The 23,782-nt window shown below is 47.5% G+C and overlaps 1 protein-coding gene across 1 annotated transcript in view; it reads left to right on the forward strand.

The window, feature by feature from the left end:
* The window catches only part of DDX1 (DEAD-box helicase 1), a 53,427-nt gene that overhangs the window by 16,112 nt on the left and 13,533 nt on the right, over window positions 1-23,782 (forward strand). The window contains exons 12-22 of the mRNA XM_077291452.1: window positions 9,481-9,595; window positions 10,881-11,019; window positions 11,096-11,156; window positions 12,411-12,509; window positions 15,636-15,725; window positions 15,812-16,000; window positions 16,709-16,760; window positions 16,834-16,980; window positions 21,383-21,474; window positions 22,690-22,762; window positions 22,845-22,917. Coding sequence (XP_077147567.1) covers window positions 9,481-9,595; window positions 10,881-11,019; window positions 11,096-11,156; window positions 12,411-12,509; window positions 15,636-15,725; window positions 15,812-16,000; window positions 16,709-16,760; window positions 16,834-16,980; window positions 21,383-21,474; window positions 22,690-22,762; window positions 22,845-22,917 — 1,130 coding nt within the window. The remainder of the gene's footprint in view (window positions 1-9,480; window positions 9,596-10,880; window positions 11,020-11,095; window positions 11,157-12,410; window positions 12,510-15,635; window positions 15,726-15,811; window positions 16,001-16,708; window positions 16,761-16,833; window positions 16,981-21,382; window positions 21,475-22,689; window positions 22,763-22,844; window positions 22,918-23,782) is intronic.

Raw genomic sequence — 23,782 nt, forward strand, 5'->3', positions numbered from 1 at the left:
GACTCGCCTATTTATATCAACAAATTGACAAGCGATTCCCTGGACAGAAGCCTCTACGTGGGATGCCATACCTGGTCTGATTTTTAAGGGCGACGGGTCCTTCAAAGGGCACCGATTTTTCCCCCCCCCCCCCCACACTATCAACAGACGAGCACATGCAGTGTCGCCTCCATGTATCTTCTTCTGCATCCAGGCCTAACGCCAGACAACCTGCCCTGGCCACCCGGAGACCTGAACTCTGTGGATGTACAGAGGCACCCTTTTTGGCGTCCGAGCACCCCCCTTTGTATCACCACTATTTAGCGGCTGATGCAAGAAAGCGGACGATTCCTCTCCACGTCCCTGTTAAGAGGATGGTGGATCGAGGGTTCCTAATTTTCTACTCTGCACGACAATGGCAAGAGATGGTTTTTTCCTGACCTGCTAGATGCAGCCCCGCATTCTACCACTTGGCAGACTAACCGAGTAGAATTTCTTGTGGTATACCTACCAGTATCCCTGCCCGAGGTATCATCAATTAAAATACCACAGACTGTCGGATAGCACATCTGGTTCCTTCCATCTTGTGGCTTCGGGTTCAGCGATCTACCCTTCCTTATCCGCCACATGGGTTGCTTGACCAATAGTCTCCTGGTCAGAGACCTTAACTTCTTCGATTCACACAAGTAAGCTTTCCCCGAAGACAGTACAGCTGGCCAATCAAATCTTCTGAGCGGGAGACTAACAAGGGATCGTATCTTTTCTACAGAAGCGTTGTCCAGGACAGTCTAGATCTAAGGGATCTTGGTTCCAAAAAGGGGGAATGAAAAGTAAGACCATTCCTGGACCTCAAACTTCTAACAACCTTTGACAAGGTCCTCCTTTTTCAGATGGAGTTCCTCCACTCAGCCATTACTTCAACAGAAAAAGGTGGAGTTTCTGGCATTCATCGACATTCGGGATTCTTACCCTCACATTCCTATTTTTCCCCTCTACAATAATCCCTTCGCCTTTCCATTCACGAACATCATTTTCAAGTCACGACCTTGCCCTTCGTCCTGGCTACCGCACCAGAGTGGTCGCAAGGGTCATGGCGGTTGTTATGTGCCTCTTGCACCCTAGAAGCATGGTCGCCCTGCCCTATTTGGTCGACTTTCTAGCCGCTCTTCCAGGACTATGCTGAGTCGTCTATATCACTTGCAATACCCTCTCACTTGGGCTAGCAGCTAAACTTAGACAAGTTTTTCCTCATTCCCAGCCCAGCAGATCCTTTTTGAGGATGATCCTGCACAAGAAGAATGGTAATTCTCTCTCGAGTCAAGGTCGTGGCCCTTCAACAGGGAGCTCGTGCACTTGATCACTCATTCCCTCGGTTCATTCAATTCGCTAGGAGGGTTCTGAGGAAAAACACGACAATGGAAGCAGTTTCTTTTGCTCCGCTCGTTTTCAGCAAGTCAATCAGGCTTTCAAAGGGTAGTCTCTGAGCTCCTTCCTCATCCAGAGCCTTCTCCTGGTCCAATGGTTATTAGGGAATACCAATGCCAGTCGTCTTTTCCCGATCATTGCTCTGGGGATCCGAACGGTACGGCTAATCCTACAGCAGGTCCACTGCCTTCAGGCGGGTCAGCCATCCGTCTTCAATTGGATAATGCCACGGCTGTGCCATACGTCAACCATCTAGCAGGTACCCACAGTCAAGCGCCATGGCCGAGGTACCTCACACTCTCTGATGGGCCGAGATCTATCATTCGGTGATCTCAGCAGTACATATCCCTGGAGTAGAACACTGGACGGCAGACATATTCAGCCGTCAGGGTTTCTCCTCAAGTGAGTGGGAACTTCACTCGCAAGTCTTCCATCAGATCTGCCTTCCCTGGAGTACTCCAGATGTAGGTCGGATGACATCCAAACTGAACACCAATGTGTTGCTCATGGTTTGGCCTCGAGATCCAAGACCATCGCAGTGCATGCTATGCTCTTCCATGGTACTTATTTCCATAACCCCTCTTCCACTACTTCTGAGATCTTTTTGGAAACAGGAAGGGCCCCAGTGATCCCGGGATACCCGCACTGACCATGTCAGGTTTTCTCGCTTGCGGTACCAGTATTTTTCCGTCTTATTGCGACAAAACTGCAAATATGGACTTTCTCGCAAGGAGTCTTCACCTGTAGTTCTTCCCTACCACGTACCGTTAGATCTGTGGGACCTTAATGGTCCTGGGGATCTTACAGTAGACTCCTTTTTTGATCCGGACAGACTTTACTATCAGGGAAGGTCGCTCCCCTTTTTTCTCTGCGTTCCTGTCATCCTGATGAGTCTTCAAAGCTCGCCGCTCTGTTCTTTCAGACTTTTTTCCTTATCACCATCAAGTCAAGGTTGCCCTCAGGCCATCCCCTTCCCTCGTTACCAAGGTGGTATTGTATTCCCACTGTTGCAGGGGCATCGTCCTTCTCTCATCTCTTTCGGCTCCAGTCCACAAAACGGAATGGGTTCTCCATAATCTGGAAGAAGTGAGTGCTCCGAGTGGGTACGTATCGAGGACGGCGTCCTTCCAAAGGTTGGACACTTTACTTGGGCTTCTCGATGGTAAGAAGGCTTCCTGACGGTCACAGGAAGGGTTAAGCCGTTTCATCAGCCATGTTAGCCTGGTGGCTTCTTTTCACCATCCAGGAGTCCTTCCGTTCTAGATGTCAGCCTATCTCCCTGTCTGAGGGCTCTAGGCACCAGACGTCGGCAAGCACGGCCGCAAGCTTGCGAATTCCTCCAGTCCGCATGCATTCTTGAAGCACTATAATTCCCACACTTCCACAGATGTGAGTCTGGGCAGGCGGACTCTGCAGGCTGCGGTGGCGCATTTGTAAGTAGCGGTTACAGGCCTGATCTGATGTTGTCCCCACCCAGGGACTGCTTTGGGACGTCCCATGGTCTGTGTCCCCCAATGAGGCGAAGGAGAAATAAGGATTTTTGTGTACTCACCGTAAAATCCTTTTCTCCGAGCCATTCATTGGGGACACAGCTCCCTCCCTATTATTAGTTTGTGCTTGTTTTATAATTTGACATGCTATACTCTCATAATGTGACATGCTATACTCTCATATGTTGTTATTGATCTCCTACTGCTTTTGCACCGAACTGGTTAGCTGAGAGCCAGCAGGAGGGTGTATACTGCAGGGGAGGAGCTAACTTTCTTTGTATCACTCAGTGTCAGCCTCCTAGTGGCAGCAGCATACACCCATGATCTGTGTCCCCCAATGAATGGCTCTGAGAAAAGGATTTTACGGTGAGTACACAAAAATCCTTATTTTGGATTTGAATTTCTTTATCATTTCTTGAACCATTTTGCTTTCTACATCCTCTGTTGCAGTGTCTAACACTGGTTGCGGAATGATAGGTGAGCTCGTTCTGACGGACGAATGGGAGAGTTGTTTTTTTTTTTTTTTTTTTTTTTAAGCTCCTCCCAACTGATTTATGACCACAGACCACATCAAAGTTGAAGGAACCTGTAAAAGGAAGAACACTGCATAATTTTTAATGAAACCGAATTGCATACATTTTTAGCCACAAAGACATGCATTTAAGAAAAAAAAATAAATTTGACCCAAGAGGTGGACGATCCCTCTATTTGTAAATTACCTAAACCAATGAAAACCTACCCCAAGGTACCGACTGTCATGATTCTCAATGGCGAGAGAACATAGCCCAGCATATATGAGAACTAGCTCTTGGAAGATGGAAACTATACTGACCATGAACTAAACCTGCCGCACAACTAGAAGTGGCCGGGTAGCATGCCTACGTTTTTTAACCCTAGATGCCCAGCGCCAGCCGGAGAACTACCTAATCCTAGCAGAGGAAAAGACAGTCCTGGCTCACCTCTAGAGAAATTTTCCCAAAAGGCAGACAGAGGCCCCCACATATATTGGCGGTGATTTTAGATGAAATGACAAACGTAGTATGAAAATAGGTTTAGCAAAATCGAGGTCCGCTTTCTAGATAGCAGGAAGACAGAAAGGACACTTTCATGGTCAGCAGAAAACCCTATCAAAACACCATCCAGAAATTCCTTTAAGACTCTAGCATTAACTCATAACACCAGAGTGGCAATTTCCGATCACAAGAGCTTTCCAGACACAGTAACGAAACAGCAGCTGTGAACAGGAACAAAATGCAAAAACACACAAGGACAAAAGTCCAACTTAGCTGGGAGTTGTCTAGTAGCAGGAACAAGCACAGAAGGCTTCTGATTACATTGTTGACCGGCAAGAAACTGACAGAGGAGCAAGGTTATATAGCGACTCCCACATCCTGATAGGAGCAGGTGAACAGAGGGGATGATGCACACAAGTTCAATTCCACAAGTGGCCACCGGGGGAGCCCAGAATCCAATTTCACAACAGTACCCCCCCCTCAAGGAGGGGGCACCGAACCCTCACCAGAACCACCAGGGCGATCAGGATGAGCCCTATGAAAGGCACGGACAAGATCGGAGGCATGAACATCAGAGGCAGTGACCCAAGAATTATCCTCCTGACCGTATCCCTTCCATTTGACCAGATACTGGAGTCTCCGTCTGGAAACACGAGAGTCTAAGATCTTTTCCACAACGTACTCCAACTCACCCTCAACCAACACCGGAGCAGGAGGCTCAACGGAAGGCACAACCGGTACCTCATACCTGCGCAACAATGACCGATGAAAAACATTATGAATCGAAAAGGATGCAGGGAGGTCCAAACGGAAGGACACAGGGTTAAGAATCTCCAATATCTTGTACGGGCCGATGAACCGAGGCTTAAACTTAGGAGAAGAAACCCTCATAGGGACAAAACGAGAAGACAACCACACCAAGTCCCCAACACAAAGCCGAGGACCAACACGACGACGGCGGTTGGCAAAAAGCTGAGTCTTCTCCTGGGACAACTTCAAATTGTCCACCACCTGCCCCCAAATCTGATGCAACCTCTCCACCACAGCATCCACTCCAGGACAATCCGAAGATTCCACTTGACCGGAGGAAAATCGAGGATGAAACCCCAAATTACAGAAAAACGGGGACACCAAGGTGGCAGAGCTGGCCCGATTATTGAGGGCGAACTCCGCCAAAGGCAAAAAAGCAAGCCAATCATCCTGATCCGCAGACACAAAACACCTCAAATATGTCTCCAAGGTCTGATTAGTCCGCTCGGTCTGGCCATTAGTCTGAGGATGGAAAGCAGACGAAAAAGACAAATCTATGCCCATCCTAGCACAGAATGCCCGCCAAAATCTAGACACGAATTGGGTCCCTCTGTCAGAAACGATATTCTCAGGAATACCATGCAAACGAACAACATTTTGAAAAAACAGAGGAACCAACTCGGAAGAAGAAGGCAACTTAGGCAAGGGAACCAGATGGACCATCTTAGAGAAACGGTCACACACCACCCAGATGACAGACATCTTCTGAGAAACAGGCAGATCCGAAATAAAATCCATCGAGATGTGCGTCCAAGGCCTCTTCGGGATAGGCAAGGGCAACAACAATCCACTAGCCCGAGAACAACAAGGCTTGGCCCGAGCACAAACGTCACAAGACTGCACAAAGCCTCGCACATCTCGTGACAGGGAAGGCCACCAGAAGGACCTTGCCACCAAATCCCTGGTACCAAAGATTCCAGGATGACCTGCCAACGCAGAAGAATGAACCTCAGAGATGACTCTACTGGTCCAATCATCAGGAACAAACAGTCTACCAGGTGGGCAACGATCAGGTCTATCCGCCTGAAACTCCTGCAAGGCCCGCCGCAGGTCTGGAGAAACGGCAGACAATATCACTCCATCTTTAAGGATACCTGTGGGCTCAGAATTACCAGGGGAGTCAGGCTCAAAACTCCTAGAAAGGGCATCCGCCTTAACATTCTTAGAACCCGGTAGGTACGACACCACAAAATTAAACCGAGAGAAAAACAACGACCAGCGCGCCTGTCTAGGATTCAGGCGCCTGGCAGACTCAAGGTAAATTAAATTTTTGTGGTCAGTCAATACCACCACCTGATGTCTGGCCCCCTCAAGCCAGTGACGCCACTCCTCAAAAGCCCACTTCATGGCCAAAAGCTCCCGATTCCCAATATCATAATTCCGCTCGGCGGGCGAAAATTTACGGGAAAAAAAAGCACAAGGTCTCATCACGGAGCAGTCGGAACTTCTCTGCGACAAAACCGCCCCAGCTCCGATTTCAGAAGCGTCGACCTCAACCTGAAAAGGAAGAGCAACATCAGGCTGACGCAACACTGGGGCGGAAGAAAAGCGGCGCTTGAGCTCCCGAAAGGCCTCCACAGCATCAGGGGACCAATCAGCAACATCAGCACCCTTCTTAGTCAAATCAGTCAATGGTTTTACAACATCAGAAAAACCAGCAATAAATCGACGATAAAAGTTAGCAAAGCCCAAATATTTCTGAAGACTCTTAAGAGAAGAGGGTTGCGTCCAATCACCAATAGCCTGAACCTTGACAGGATCCATCTCGATGGAAGAGGGGGAAAAAATGTATCCCAAGAAAGAAATCTTTTGAACCCCAAAAACACACTTAGAACCCTTCACACACAAGGAATTAGACCGCAAAACCTGAAAAACCCTCCTGACCTGCTGGACATGAGAGTCCCAGTCATCCGAAAAAATCAGAATATCATCCAGATACACAATCATAAATTTATCCAAATAATCGCGGAAAATGTCATGCATAAAGGACTGGAAGACTGAAGGGGCATTTGAAAGACCAAAAGGCATCACCAAATACTCAAAATGGCCCTCGGGCGTATTAAATGCGGTTTTCCACTCATCCCCCTGCTTGATTCGCACCAAATTATACGCCCCACGGAGATCAATCTTAGAGAACCACTTGGCCCCCTTTATACGAGCAAACAAATCAGTAAGCAGTGGTAACGGATATTGATATTTAACCGTGATTTTATTCAAAAGTCGATAATCAATACACGGCCTCAAAGAGCCGTCTTTCTTAGACACAAAGAAAAAACCGGCTCCTAAGGGAGATGACGAAGGACGAATATGTCCCTTTTCCAAGGACTCCTTTATATATTCTCGCATAGCAGCGTGTTCAGGCACAGACAGATTAAATAAACGACCCTTAGGGTATTTACTACCCGGAATCAAGTCTATGGCACAATCGCACTCCCGGTGCGGAGGTAGTGAACCAACCTTGGGTTCTTCAAAAACGTCACGAAAGTCAGACAAGAATTCAGGAATCTCAGAGGGAATAGATGATGAAATGGAAACCAAAGGTACGTCCCCATGAGTTCCTTTACATCCCCAGCTTAACACAGACATAGCTCTCCAGTCGAGGACTGGGTTATGAGATTGCAGCCATGGCAATCCCAGCACCAAAACATCATGTAGATTATACAGCACCAGAAAGCGAATAACCTCCTGGTGATCCGGATTAACACGCATAGTCACTTGTGTCCAGTATTGTGGTTTATTACTAGCCAATGGGGTGGAGTCAATCCCTTTCAGAGGTATCGAAGCCTCCAGTGGCTCCAAATCATACCCACAGCATTTGGCAAAGGACCAATCCATAAGACTCAAAGCAGCGCCAGAGTCGACATAGGCGTCCGCGGTAATAGATGACAAAGAACAAATCAGGGTCACAGATAGAATAAACTTAGACTGTAAAGTGCTAATTGAAACAGACTTGTCAGGCTTCTTAGTACGCTTAAAGCATGCTGATATAACATGAGTTGAATCACCACAATAGAAGCACAACCCATTTTTTCGTCTAAAATTCTGCCGCTCGCTTCTGGACAGAATTCTATCACATTGCATATTTTCTGGCATTTTCTCAGTAGACACCGCCAAATGGTGCACAGGTTTGCGCTCCCGCAGACGCCTATCGATCTGAATAGCCATCGTCATGGACTCATTCAGACTCGCAGGCACAGGGAACCCCACCATAACATCCTTAATGGCATCAGAGAGACCTTCTCTGAAAATCGCCGCCAGGGCGCACTCATTCCACTGAGTAAGCACAGACCATTTGCGGAATTTTTGGCAGTATATTTCAGCTTCATCTTGCCCCTGAGACAAGGACATCAAGGCCTTTTCCGCCTGAAGCTCTAAATGAGGTTCCTCATAAAGCAACCCCAAGGCCAGAAAAAACGCATCCACATTGAGCAACGCAGGATCCCCTGGTGCCAATGCAAAAGCCCAGTCTTGAGGGTCGCCCCGGAGCAAGGAAATTACAATCCTGACCTGCTGTGCAGGGTCTCCGGCAGAGCGAGACTTCAGGGACAAAAACAATTTGCAATTATTTTTAAAATTTTGAAAGTGAGATCTATTCCCCGAGAAGAATTCAGGCAAAGGAATTCTAGGCTCAGACATAGGTGCATGAACAACAAAATCTTGCAAATTTTGTACCTTTTGTGGCGAGATTATTCAAACCTGTAGCTACACTCTGAAGATCCATTTGAAACAGGTGAACACAGAGCCATTCAAGGATTAAAAGGAGAGAAAGAGAGGAAGGCTGCAGTATAGGCAGACTAGCAAGTGATTCAATTAAGAGCACACTCAGAACTAGAGGAAAAAAAAAAAAAAAAAATTGTAGCAGACTTCTTTTTTCTCTCCTTTCTCAGCCAGTAATTTAACCCTTTTTTGGGCCGGTCAAACTGTCATGATTCTCAATGGCGAGAGAACATAGCCCAGCATATATGAGAACTAGCTCTTGGAAGATGGAAACTATACTGACCATGAACTAAACCTGCCGCACAACTAGAAGTGGCCGGGTAGCATGCCTACGTTTTTTAACCCTAGATGCCCAGCGCCAGCCGGAGAACTACCTAATCCTAGCAGAGGAAAAGACAGTCCTGGCTCACCTCTAGAGAAATTTTCCCAAAAGGCAGACAGAGGCCCCCACATATATTGGCGGTGATTTTAGATGAAATGACAAACGTAGTATGAAAATAGGTTTAGCAAAATCGAGGTCCGCTTTCTAGATAGCAGGAAGACAGAAAGGACACTTTCATGGTCAGCAGAAAACCCTATCAAAACACCATCCAGAAATTCCTTTAAGACTCTAGCATTAACTCATAACACCAGAGTGGCAATTTCCGATCACAAGAGCTTTCCAGACACAGTAACGAAACAGCAGCTGTGAACAGGAACAAAATGCAAAAACACACAAGGACAAAAGTCCAACTTAGCTGGGAGTTGTCTAGTAGCAGGAACAAGCACAGAAGGCTTCTGATTACATTGTTGACCGGCAAGAAACTGACAGAGGAGCAAGGTTATATAGCGACTCCCACATCCTGATAGGAGCAGGTGAACAGAGGGGATGATGCACACAAGTTCAATTCCACAAGTGGCCACCGGGGGAGCCCAGAATCCAATTTCACAACAACCGACCATGTCAGATGAAGTACCAACTGCATGACGATGAGTTTTCCGTTTGTCGTTATCATGTTGCTTTGCATCTGATGATATCGCCCGTATTTTTCTTCTCGCCCCCTCAGAATGCCGAGCTGAAGTTTAACTTTGGAGACGAGGAGTTCAAGTTTCCTCCTAAAGACGATTTCATCGCTTTATGTAAGGCCCCAGACAGCAATGTGGTGAAGTCACAGAACGCAGGTACGTGCGCGCTCCTCCGTCAGCCTCGTCATAAGGAAGGAAGATATTAGCCAAGACATAAAAGAGGAAAAGCTTTAAAAATCAGTCACTAGCAGAGATGAGCGAACTAAGCAGGAGTCTCTTACAATGCCCTATTAACTGCCTCCTAGTGATGAGCGAACGTGCTGGGATAAGGTGTTATCTGAGCATGCTCGCGTGCTAACAGAGTGTCTTCGGCGTGCTCGAATAATATGTTCCAGTCCCCACAGCTGTATGTCTCATGGCTGTTCGACCACAGCAGCACATGCGGGGATTGTCTAACCAACAGGCAATCAATCTAAAGTATCTGAGAAGGGGACTGTCAAAAATTTGCATATGATCTGTCTACCATTATTTTCAACTCGCTTAACACCAGGGACATGAAGAATGTACTCTGGACATGTTTTCAGCCTCCCTTGCATGGGACTGCACACCTAAAAAAAAAAAAAAATTCTGCCTAAGACCTAACAGGTCGATAGTTCCTAACTACCTGCCTTTTGTGGCCACTGCTGGTCTCTGCCGGCGTAGAGCAGTCACACACCAATCCTACCGGAGGTTGTGGCTTCTGCTGATGTCACGTTGGCAGAGCAGCAGCTTCTTACCTGCTCTGCTCTGTTGACAGGATGTGACTGCTGATGTCATGGTGACTGACAACTGGCTCCCCGCTGCCTAAGTGCAGGGAGCTGACTGTCAATCGGCATGAGGCCAGTAGTCACGCCCTGTCGAAGAACAGCCGGGAAGAGCTTCTCTGTTGACAAGACTGGTAGGAATGGCGCCCGGTACAACAGGCAGTTGCCTCTTAGTTTTTAGGCATATAGTAGAAAAAAAAAATAGATAACCTCCTTAATATCTGCTGGAGGGTCCACCTTTCATGAGACAACCCCCTTGTCTGTCCCCGCAATAACAAAATTCAAAGCGAGTGTCCTGTCCTCGCACTTCCACCCAATCTGACCTCGGGCTTGGAGAGATACCACTGCTCACCAGCACAAGATCTGTGCATCTGTCCTGATAATTAGATAGATGAAGGGGTATCTGCATCTCTCCACGTCTGGTGTAAGAAGAGGGGGGATTAACAACCCCTTTAATGACCATGGAGCTTCAGCAGCGCCTTCCTGATCATCCCCAAAGCCCGATATGAAGTGGAAAGTTGGGAGTAATGTGCAGAGAATTTGATTGTGGAAACTTTTGACTGTTCTCATTATAGTTTTCTTTTATTTTTTTTTGCATTCTTTTAGTTTATCATAACTATATTCTGTTGTCTTTATAGGGAGCGCGCAGGTGACACAGACCAAGAACGCGCCTAATGCCCCGAAAGCTCTCATCATCGAGCCGTCCAGAGAGCTGGCAGAGCAGACGCTGAACAACGTGAAACAGTTCAAGAAAAACGTGGAGAACCCAAAGATCAGGTAACGGCCCCATCCTGCGGGTGTCAGTCCGGGCTCTCGTGTCATCAGAGATCATGACCGCTGTTGTGTCTTGCAGAGAACTGCTCATCATTGGAGGAGTAGCTGCGAAGGATCAGCTCGCTATCCTAGAGAGTGGGGTAGGTTCTTATATGTGGGGTCATACATCAGCGCACAGCTCTTCAATGCTGTCCATATCACGTACCTGTGCAAGTGTTATATCACTGTATTCCCCCATACCTGTATGTGAGGGGCGTCCGTGAGCCCATGTAGAGGATGGAGGTGCGACACCCTGCACCCCTGCCGATCAGCTGCTCTGATGCCAGCTGTATAGTGGCTGACATGGGTTACTACAGACCCACCCCTATTCATTTGAATAGGGGGCGCATCTCCAGTACCCGCAGCCGCGAACACTATACAGTTTAAGGAGCTGTGCTGTTCCGCTTCTTAATTGTTCATATTCCGCCAGGGAGAGCTGATTTTCCGGGGTCCACATCAATATGGTATTGATCGCCTAGCCTAAGGATATGTCATCAGATTAGAAGTAGTGGACAACCCCTTAAAGGGAGCCTGTCAGCACAAAATCACTGCTCGGTCCAAGCACAGTGCTCCCTTGGCAAGCAGTTCAGTGCATCCTCACACTTACTTGTTTTCTTCTGTCTCCGTCCTCACCTGGCTCCTGTAAAGTCAAGAGCTGTCAGTCAAGAAAGAGGAGGGCGGAGATAGATGGGAAAAGGGTAGATCAGAAGATTTGCTGAACTGCTCAGCCAAGGCTGCACTAATCTCGTGTGCTTGGTTTGAGCAGTCATTTTGTGCTGACAGATTCCCTTTAAGCAGACCGAAGTCTTGCACCAGGTTCATAAAGCGCCAATAATGACATGGCAGATCTAGCCCCGCTATATTAGCACTGTTCTTCATTATTGTGAACAATATGTGATTCAGTCTGTTTCTATCTAATTAGAGGAGCCCATATTATCGGCGTGTGGTGTAGGTCTCTTTTGGGAAATAACAAGCTTGTTCACCTGCGCACCCCAGTCGGTGTAGTTCCATTTTCATGCATCAGATTATGGTACCTTTCCTGGTGTAACTACTATATATCATGAAATTCACCAGAGGAAGCTGTAATGTCATTGATCCAGGAATTCTGGGGGATTTTAGCTCGCAAGGATGCAGCATTGTGATTGCAGCTCTGGAGAACGATACAGGGGTAACCAGGATTCACTTGTTAAACTTCAGTGGAAAGGACAATCCGCTGTGAATTATCTCTTCTGCTTTCTTTCCTGGAATGACAGATTTGTTGTTCCCGTAATGATGTTTCTTTGCAGAAATGTAGAAGTGTTTGTCCTTGTATTGGCCGTTTAGTGTTCCCTCCAATGTCTCTGCCTTCCCTGCAGGTGGACATCGTGGTGGGGACTCCAGGCCGAGTTGATGACCTTATCTCTACGGGAAAACTGAATCTGTCACAAGTGCGGTTCCTGGTCCTGGATGAAGCTGTAAGTTGAGCAGATGCGCGGCTGGCCTCTGCTGCAGACCCTCCGATTTACACTGGGAGTCTTTAATCTGACAGGTGACCACTCTGTATGGAGAATGAGATCCACTCCGGAGGGCTAATCCCTGCGTTTTCACAATCTTTGGCCAATTGATTTCCTATTGTAGACAGCAGGTCATGTTCTATCTGTGGTTTTTGCCAAATACACTTTCAAAGTTTTGCGGGGGAAAAAAAAAAGCGGTGTGACCGTCCCCTAAATGGAAGGACCACCTTCACTGCCAATATTCATTGCTGTAATGCATCTAAAATGAGAATTGAAGAAATATTGTAAATTTTCCATGGTCCCAGACTACAGAACCCCTTGTAAGCTGTGTCTGTTCTCATGTTATCTGTCCTCTACTCTCTGGGAACCTTCCAAACATAACTGGATGCGCAGCAGTAAACGACTGCCGACCAGTGAGGAATTTGGAGCATAGCGGTCCTTTACTCAGGCCGTTTCGGATGCAGATGCGAACCGAATGATCAGAAATAGATTGTTCTGTGCACATAGGCAGTCATTGACGATCTTTTATGCAAACTAAAAATAAAATCCCATTTCATGGGACAAACGAGCGTTCGCTTTGCTCGTTCGTCGGGTGATCAGCAGCCTGTTTAGAATGCAAGATATCGGGAAACGAGGCTTCCTGTAAACGTTTGTCCACGATAATCAAGCCGTGTAAATTCAACTTTTGTAAGAAATGGAGGACAGATTGCAAAGAACATGGTGACAGAATATACATCCAGGGAGTCTGCAACCTAGAAGTGGACGTGTTTCTCATGTGCTCCTGCCCCATGGTCGAACCATGGCCACAGCATGTGCATGTGTCTTATGTAAGATCTCACAATGTGTTGAAAGGAGATTATGGATTATCATTACCCATACCGATCTGACATTGGCGACCTCTCCTAAGGATAGGCTATCAATATAAAAGCAGTTTGCATCCCCTTTGTAAGAGTTCTCCATGATGAAAAAAACAGGACTGCTGCCATCTGAGAACTACACCACCTGTCTACCTGAGTTGGTGTGAACCACTTGGTCAGTAGGCTACGTCATTCCATGGTTGCCGGATGGGAGACTGGAGGACCTCCTGATACCTTCTGTGATTCATGGCTCTTCTTTTGGTTAGACGGCCTGGTGTGATGTCACATATGCTTCACGTCACGATGATGACATCATGCCTGGCCAGCAAATCAAAAGAGAGGCCGGGGGATTCTGGCAGGTCAGAGGCAGATCTCAGGTCTCCCTTCCAGTGGCCACAGCTTACTGACATGACCAATGGACCGAGTAATGCTGATTAGTGATGAGCAATTGTGATATTGGATAAGGTGTTATCTGAGCATGCTCGGGTGCTAACTGAGTGACACTGGCGTGTTTGAACAATATGTTCGAGTCCCCGTGCCTGCATGTGTCATTGCTGTTCGACAGCCGGAACACCTGCAGGGATTGTATAGCAAACATTTTGGAAGAAATCAACCAAGTTTTTCAAATCCTGGTCAACTCCTTCAATCATACAATGGCATGTAAAAATGTTCGGGCACCCCTGGTCAAAATTACTGTTGTGAACAGTTAAGCAAGTTGAAGATTAAATGATCTCTAAAAGGGATAAAGTTAAAGACAGCACATTTCCATTGTATTGTAGGCAAAAAAAAGTTATTATTTTTTTACACTTTCAAAATTACCAAAATAAAATGGACCTATGCAAGTTTGGACACCCTGCATGGTTAGTACCTATAGGGTAGCACCCCCTTTCTGAAAGTATCACAGCTTGTAAATGATTTTTGTAGCAAGACAGTCTTTCAATTCTTGTTTGAGGAATTTTCATCCATTGTTCCAGTTCTGTGAGGTTCCCGTGTCGTCTTGCATGCACTGATATTTTGAGGTCTAGCCACAGATTTTCAATGATGTTCAGATCAGAGGACTGTGAGGGCCAGTGTAAAACCTTTAGCTTGCGCTTTTTCAGGTCATCTATTGTGGACTTTGATGTGTGTTTAGGATCATTATCCATTTGTAGAAGCCATCATCTTTTCAACTTCAGCTATTTTACAGATGGTGTTGTGTTTACATCAAGAATTTGTTGAAATTTCATTGAACCAATTCTTCCCTCTACCCATGAAAAATTCACTGTGCTATTGGCTGCAATTAAACCCCAAAGCAGAATTGATCCATCCCCATGCTTAATGATTGTCGAGATGTTCTTTTCCTGAAATTTTGCGCCCTTTTTTCTCCAGAGATACCTTTGTTCATTGTGGCCAAAGAATTCTATTTTACCTCATCGGTCCACTGAACTTGTTTCCAAAATGCATCAGGCTTGTTTAGATGTTCTTTTGCATACTTCTGACGCTGAATTTTATGGTGAGAATGGAGGAGAGGTTTTCTTCTGATGACTCTTCTATGAAGGCCATATTTGTGCAGGTATCTCTGAACAGTAGAACAATTAACTGCCATTTCTTAATTACATTTCGTATTGAGGAAAGGGCAAATTGAATACGCTTTGCTATCTTATAGCCTTCTGCTTTTGGCCTCCACCATTTTCATGTTCAGAGTGCTAGGCCGCTGCTTAGAAGAACCTATGGCTGCTGTTTTTTTGCACAAGGTTAGAAGAGACTGGATTTTTATAAATCTGGGAAATTTACATCACCTGGCCTTTCCTAACGATGATGGTGAACAAGCCATAACCCTGGCAGGATAAATAAGGTCTGAAACCTTGGTCAAAATGATCTGAGCACACAATTCTCCAAGGGTTCAGAAACTTTTGCATTGGCCTGTTTAACTTTTTCTTAATTTTTAAAACGTAAAAAATGACTATATATATTTTCCTAAAGTAAAAAAGAAATGCCATCTTTAACTTTCGGCCATTTAGAGATCATTTAATCCTCAGCTTGCTTAACTGTTCACAATAACAGTAATTTTAACCAGAGGTGCCCAAACTTCTGCATGTTACTGTAAGCTGATCTTGAGTTTTGGATTCCTTGACAATTTCTTTGGAAATTTATTTTTTTTTCTCTGAAATTGTAAAATGTATGTCTGTATACTTCATCTGGTTCATCACTGACCCCCGGCCTTGTTTTTCTGCCTCCTACGTGTTCCCAGGATGGACTGTTGACCCAGGGATATTTAGACTTCATTAATAGGATTCATCAGCAGATCCCTCAGGTCACCTCGGATGGGAAAAGATTACAGGTGGGGACTTCGTACATTGCGCTCATCTCGTAGCATCGAGGCTTTTTGTTTTCTATGCCACAAGCATTGCGTGTGTTTTCCTTCAGGTGATCGTGTGCTCGGCCACCCTTCATTCCTTCGATGTGAAGAAGCTGTCGGAGAAGATCATGCACTTTCCTACATGGGTTGACTTGAAAGGAGAAGACTCAGTCCCGGAAACCGTGCATCATGTTGTGGTCACAGTCAACCCCAAGAAGGATAAGCTATGGGAACGACTTGGCAAAAACCATATTCGAGTAAGGATGCTGCAGAGCTGATGGAGGTCTCTTTTATAGAGCTGATTTAACCCCTTGGCGACTGGCGAATAGTCTTTGTAGGACAGAAGTTTAAGGACTTCTCACGTTAAACCACCAGAAGATTGCAGGAAGCCGATACCCAGGCTGTCGCTGTCATCATCGGGTATCGGGAACTGATTAAATGTTTTCTATCGCCGTAATTGGACTGACTTGGACCCTGTTTATAGGAGGTGGCTGCAGTTTGCTTTTAAAAAAAACAAAACACAATATGTGTGTTTTACTCATCCTCCCTGGGTCCTTTTCTGAGTTTCCAAGGCTGCGCCTTTTGTCTGTCACTGAATTCAGGGCTGCAGCCAATCACTGAGAGAGCTTTGCCTAGATGACTGCAAGATGTTCAGTCACTGAGGTCAGTGATTGACTGCAGCGCTGTCATCGTGATGTAAGCGGCGCAAACAATAATAGACATCGGGAACAGCATTGGAGCCCCGACATTGTTCCTGGGGAGGGTGAATAAAACTTTTTTTAAAATGCAACAGAGCAAGAGTTGTTTTTCAAATTCAGAAAATACCTTTATTTTTTAGGTAAAATGTGGGAAAATGAAAAAGAGAATTTTCCTTTTTTTTATTTTTCAAAGGCCGCCTTGGGCCCATTATTAAAATAAAAACTGTAGCTTTTCCTGTAATTGTTTGTTTTTTCCTCTTTCCCCAGACGGACGGTGTCCATGATAAAGATAACACGCGGCCCGGGGGCAGCTCTGCAGGTATAATCTTTCCACGCGATATATCTGAATTTTATGGAAAGCGCGTGCGACTTATCGCAGTTTTACGTTTCAGAAACCATGTCAGAAGCAATAAAGATGCTGAAGGGGGAGTACACGCTGCATGCCATCAAGGAGCACAACATGGATCAGGCCATTATATTCTGCCGTACCAAGATGGACTGTGACAACCTGGAGCAGTACTTCATACAGCACGGCGGAGGTAACGCTGCCCCCTCTGTAGGGCCCGAATATTAGGGATTGTGTAGGAATGGCCGCCTGCTTCTGGGGACCCCCAACCGATCCCGTCAACTGGGTCTTTATTTAGAGAGGCACCCATATTTATTACACCGTCATCCAAGTCCTCAAATGTCTGCGGGCTATGGCTGACTTTTCTCTATGCCACGTTGGGGTCTTTAGAGATGTGACCCGTAATATTCTTCATTGCATTTATGCATCGGCATGGCATTATGCATCGGCATGGCATTATGCATCGGCATGGCATTATGCATCGGCATGGCATTATGCATCGGCATGGCATTATGCATCGGCATGGCATTATGCATCGGCATGGCATTATGCATCGGCATGGCATTATGCATCGGCATGGCATTATGCATCGGCATGGCTTTATGCATCGGCATGGCATTATGCATCGGCATGGCATTATGCATCGGCATGGCATTATGCATCGGCATGGCATTATGCATCGGCATGGCATTATGCATCGGCATGGCATTATGCATCGGCATGGCTTTATGCATAGGCATGGCTTTATGCATCGGCATGGCTTTATGCATCGGCATGGCTTTATGCATCGGCATGGCTTTATGCATCGGCATGGCTTTATGCATCGGCATGGCATTATGCATCGGCATGGCATTATGCATCGGCATGGCTTTTTGCATCGGCATGGCTTTTTGCATCGGCATGGCTTTTTGCATCGGCATGGCTTTTTGCATCGGCATGGCTTTTTGCATCGGCATGGCTTTTTGCATCGGCATGGCTTTTTGCATCGGCATGGCTTTTTGCATCGGCATGGCTTTTTGCATCGGCATGGCTTTTTGCATCGGCATGGCTTTTTGCATCGGCATGGCTTTATGCATCGGCATGGCTTTTTGCATCGGCATGGCTTTTTGCATCGGCATGGCTTTATGCATCGGCATGGCTTTATGCATCGGCATGGCATTATGCATCGGCATGGCATTATGCATCGGCATGGCTTTTTGCATCGGCATGGCATTATGCATCGGCATGGCATTATGCATCGGCATGGCTTTTTGCATCGGCATGGCTTTTTGCATCGGCATGGCTTTTTGCATCGGCATGGCTTTTTGCATCGGCATGGCTTTTTGCATCGGCATGGCTTTATGCATCGGCATGGCTTTATGCATCGGCACTTTTACCAATGGCATTTCATGACTCTGTGTGCGTGGAAGGAGGAGATGGGAGACTTAGATTAGTTGTGGTGTTCAATGACTCGCTTTGTGTTTCCATTCATCGGCTTTTTTACTATCTTTGAGAGACTGAAGCCCAGAGTCTGAGACCGCCCACCGAGGCACCGTCAGCGTTGAGCGCAGACCCCAATAATCCAGCCCCATTTGGAGGGGACTTTGGAGCCAATCACTTGTCACTGGTGTTTATTACTTACTGATGATGTCTCTTGTCTGTACGATGATGGCAAAATAGATCACAATATGTAGTAGTGGATGTGTACATTTTCTGCATTTGGAGGGTGGGCCTTCAGAATCATATTCTTGCCAAAAAAACCTCCAGTACAAAGCCACTGCCCATAAATATTAGATGGCTGATCGTGTGTCTGACAGACATTTCTTCCGACACCTTGCTGAGTATCCGTGTTCTGAGAGCCACTGATAGACTTGTGTATCTCTCCCAGACTCCTCCTTCCGGTCTTTTCCCTCCAGTCTTCTTACCCCTCTTGACCCCCACCCGCTTGCCCCCTCTGGCCTCTCCCCTCCCTCCCCCTGGACCTTTTTTTTATCCCCCCTCTCTACCCCCTCTGCATTTCCTCTCCCCCTCTTTGGACTTTAACCCCTCCACTTGACTTTATTTTTTTTCCCCCCTTCTGGACCTCCCCAACCCCCCTTCTCGACCTTTTTGTCCCTCCCCTCTCTCTCTGGACTCCCGCCACCTCCCCTCTGGACTTTCGCTCCTCCCCTCTGGACTTTCGCTCCTCCCCTCTGGACTTTCGCTCCTCCCCTCTGGACTTTCGCTCCTCCCCTCTGGACTTTCGCTCCTCCCCTCTGGACTTTCGCTCCTCCCCTCTGGACTTTCGCTCCTCCCCTCTGGACTTTCGCTCCTCCCCTCTGGACTTTCGCTCCTCCCCTCTGGACTTTCGCTCCTCCCCTCTGGACTTTCGCTCCTCCCCTCTGGACTTTCGCTCCTCCCCTCTGGACTTTCGCTCCTCCCCTCTGGACTTTCGCTCCTCCCCTCTGGACTTTCGCTCCTCCCCTCTGGACTTTCGCTCCTCCCCTCTGGACTTTCGCTCCTCCCCTCTGGACTTTCGCTCCTCCCCTCTGGACTTTCGCTCCTCCCCTCTGGACTTTCGCTCCTCCCCTCTGGACTTTCGCTCCTCCCCTCTGGACTTTCGCTCCTCCCCTCTGGACTTTCGCTCCTCCCCTCTGGACTTTCGCTCCTCCCCTCTCTCGACTCCTTAGCCTCCCTTCTCTCGACTCCTTAGCCTCCCTTCTCTCGACTCCTTAGCCTCCCTTCTCTCCACTCCTTAGCCTCCCTTCTCTCGACTCCTTAGCCTCCCTTCTCTCGACTCCTTAGCCTCCCTTCTCTCCACTCCTTAGCCTCCCTTCTCTCCACTCCTTAGCCTCCCTTCTCTCGACTCCTTAGCCTCCCTTCTCTCGACTCCTTAGCCTCCCTTCTCTCGACTCCTTAGCCTCCCTTCTCTCGACTCCTTAGCCTCCCTTCTCTCGACTCCTTAGCCTCCCTTCTCTCGACTCCTTAGCCTCCCTTCTCTCGACTCCTTAGCCTCCCTTCTCTCGACTCCTTAGCCTCCCTTCTCTCGACTCCCGCTCCTCCCCTTTCTCGACTCCTTGGCCTCCCTTCTCTCGACTCCCGCTCCTCCCCTTTCTCGACTCCTTGGCCTCCCCTCTCTTGACTTCTGCTCCTTCCGTCTCTCGACTTCTGCTCCCCCCTCTCTCGACACCCGCTTCTCCCTTCTCTCGCCTGCTGCTCCTCCCCTCTCTCGACTAATGCTTCTCCCCTCTCGACTTCCGCTCCTCCCCCTCTCGACTTCCGCTCCTCCCCTCTCTGGACTCCCGCTCCTCCCCTCTCTGGACTCCCAATCCTCCCCTCTGTGGCCTCGCGCTCCTCCCCTCTGTGGCCTCGCGCTCCTCCCCTCTGTGGCCTCGCGCTCCTCCCCTCTGTGGCCTCGCGCTCCTCCCCTCTGTGGCCTCGCGCTCCTCCCCTCTGTGGCCTCGCGCTCCTCCCCTCTGTGGCCTCGCGCTCCTCCCCTCTGTGGCCTCGCGCTCCTCCCCTCTGTGGCCTCGCGCTCCTCCCCTCTGTGGCCTCGCGCTCCTCCCCTCTGTGGCCTCGCGCTCCTCCCCTCTGTGGCCTCGCGCTCCTCCCCTCTGTGGCCTCGCGCTCCTCCCCTCTGTGGCCTCGCGCTCCTCCCCTCTGTGGCCTCGCGCTCCTCCCCTCTGTGGCCTCGCGCTCCTCCCCTCTGTGGCCTCGCGCTCCTCCCCTCTGTGGCCTCGCGCTCCTCCCCTCTGTGGCCTCGCGCTCCTCCCCTCTGTGGCCTCGCGCTCCTCCCCTCTGTGGCCTCGCGCTCCTCCCCTCTGTGGCCTCGCGCTCCTCCCCTCTGTGGCCTCGCGCTCCTCCCCTCTGTGGCCTCGCGCTCCTCCCCTCTGTGGCCTCGCGCTCCTCCCCTCTGTGGCCTCGCGCTCCTCCCCTCTGTGGCCTCGCGCTCCTCCCCTCTGTGGCCTCGCGCTCCTCCCCTCTGTGGCCTCGCGCTCCTCCCCTCTGTGGCCTCGCGCTCCTCCCCTCTGTGGCCTCGCGCTCCTCCCCTCTGTGGCCTCGCGCTCCTCCCCTCTGTGGCCTCGCGCTCCTCCCCTCTGTGGCCTCGCGCTCCTCCCCTCTGTGGCCTCGCGCTCCTCCCCTCTGTGGCCTCGCGCTCCTCCCCTCTGTGGCCTCGCGCTCCTCCCCTCTGTGGCCTCGCGCTCCTCCCCTCTGTGGCCTCGCGCTCCTCCCCTCTGTGGCCTCGCGCTCCTCCCCTCTGTGGCCTCGCGCTCCTTCCCCTCTGTGGCCTCGCGCTCCTTTCCCTCTAGATTTCATATAATCTACTGTAGCTTCCTACGAGCTCAGCGCCATAACAATAAATGCATCCTGCTTTTTGGGCGTTCTTTCCTTACATTGGTAATTGCTCGTCACCATGTCCCGCTGTTAGGTCAGAGGTGAATTACAGGGAATGCTCCTAGTTACAGATGAGCTGATTGTCCGGACCCCCGGCCAGCGGGCATGTCAGTGCTCTGTGGCTGATGGCCAGGAGCCCTGACACCTCCTACCTGCGGCATCCCGGCTCTCATTGTAGTGGGCTGGTGCAAGATCTGTTGGGACTGTTGTAGTGATCTAGAGAATGTCTCCCTATTTTTCAGGCCCTGACAGAAAAGGCCATCAGTTCTCCTGTGTATGTCTTCATAGCGACAGGAAGCCGCACGAGAGAAAGCAAAATCTGGAGAGATTTAAGGTAAGACGGCGCCCCCTGCTGGCACGGGATGGAACTGCACAGCTCTGATTAGCAGCACGTGTCGTGATCCCAGGAAATACAATATCCGCTCATCCTTCATCGAATCCATATCTGCTGTAACCGAGAGTGGAGAAAATATCCAGTATAATGCCAGTAAAACAGAACGAATCCCCCACAGGACTGCTAAATCTATGCATTTTGTTGGGGGGAGTGTAGAGAATATTAACCCCCGTCTCTCCACGGCTAATTTTAGTTTATACATTTTACATTTAGTATAATATGTATATTCATATTTATATTTTTTTATTTATTTATTTTTTTTATTTTTTTAAAGGGCTTTTTGTTTTACTTTTTTTTTTTCTGAGACCCATAACTTTTTTAGTTTTGTGAAGGACTGTTTTTTTGTGTGGCGTTTTTCTCTCTATGGCATTTACCCTACGGATTAATATATTTTATACTTTGATAGATCAGAGTGTTATGGATGAGTCGGTGCTAAAATAGGATGATTTTTTTAAATATGTATTTTTTTCTTAATTTTTTAGCCTTGTTAGTTTGATTGCTTGTTTCCTAAGCATCGGTACAGTGGTATTGTAATACATGGAGAAGTGCACAGACACACAGGATGACCAAGGTGTCCGCAACGGGGGTCTTCAACAGCCCCACACCCTAGGTGCCATGCGACGTAGATGAGCGCTGCGTCCCCCTTTAAATCAGACCCTTAATGTAATGTTGTAGACCTTTTCTAACAATACATCGCCCATATTCTAAAAAACAAACAAAAAAACCCTTTAAGTTGTTTTTTTCCCTACTCTATGGGGCTGATACATCAAAACCGGCATTGAGGAGATGGACTGAAGTCAGATGCCTCTTCATGAATCGGGAGCGTCGGCCAAGTTGACAAAAATCCTCCTCCAGTCCCTGCTGGAGTAAGATTTGTGGCGTAGCGAACACCGCCGCTTGTTAAATTCAAATAGTCGATTTTTGCGCAGCCGCCAGTTGTGCCAAAATTATACGACTTTTCATATCTTTTTGCACTAGAATACTGGCGTAAAAGCTTTGATGGATTGGGCCCAGGGATGTGTCCTAATCGTTATCTGCTCAATAAAATTTATAGATGTTTTATGTTCGGGAAAGCAAATGTATTTTTGAATCTTTTTAAAAAACCTCAAAAAAACTGGATAACTGTTAACTGTTTTGCTTATTTATTTTCTTTAGAAAAGCGATGTTCGGTTCTTGATCTGCACGGATGTGGCCGCCAGAGGTATCGATATCCGTGGGGTCCCTTACGGTGAGCGCCTCTTGTATGATATATGCTGTGTACAGTTGGCTGTGGCTTCGGATCGGTGAAATTCTTCTCTCCTACCTTGCAGTCATCAATGTGACCCTTCCCGATGAGAAGCAGAACTACGTGCATCGTATTGGCAGAGTGGGCAGAGCCGAGAGGTATCGAATAATGCATCGTCCGCAACCTAATAAATCCCAGATTTCCTTTTAGGCTGTGCGCACACATAGAATTTTTTTTTTTCCGCTCCAAAAACTAGTGTTGGGAGGAAAAAAAAAATACGTTGATTGTTTATTTCACTTTTACACGCTTTTTAGATACTTTTTTTTTTATTTTATTTTTTTTTTCAAATTAATTTGAATGGTTGATAAATGCTGTAAAAACACTGAAAGAATTGACATGCTGCAGATTTGAAACTTTGGTATTAAAATTTTCTAAATAAAGAATATATACAAAAAAAAAAATCCGCAAAGAAAAAATAAGCTGCGCGTACGGGAGATTTTCAGGATTAAAGTGCGCCATTTTTTACCCTTGAAAAATGCGTGGAAAAAACATGGCAAAAAGACTTCGTGAAAGAACCTTTTATGTTCGTGCCTGATATTGTTTAATATGCTAATTTTTTTTTGTCTGTTTGGTTTAGAAGCGCCACATCCTATTTAGTCTACTTTATAACTTTTGGCATAAAGGGATAGGATAAGCCATTAATGTCTGATGAGACGCCCATCTATTTTGAGAATTGTTTATCAGATATTTTTGGCATATTCTATTGAAAGTCCCAGTACAGTCTTATTTTATCGCTGGTAGGACTAAGTGAGCAGGTACCACCACACCCCGTTTAGCCCACTATCTGGGAAGCAGGCTGGAAATGACTGCAATATTTTTGCCTCTATCTGCAAGTTTTTTTTTTTATATTTTTTTTTCTTCAAAAATTAATAGTACATGTGAAAATAAAACGTTATAATATACCTTATTAGAGAAATCTGCTTCTTTCTCCCCCTAGACTGATCAGTTATTCTCAATATACAG

The sequence above is a fragment of the Ranitomeya variabilis genome, chromosome 2 (genome assembly GCF_051348905.1).
Source record: "Ranitomeya variabilis isolate aRanVar5 chromosome 2, aRanVar5.hap1, whole genome shotgun sequence".
Taxonomy (NCBI): Eukaryota; Metazoa; Chordata; class Amphibia; order Anura; family Dendrobatidae; genus Ranitomeya; species Ranitomeya variabilis.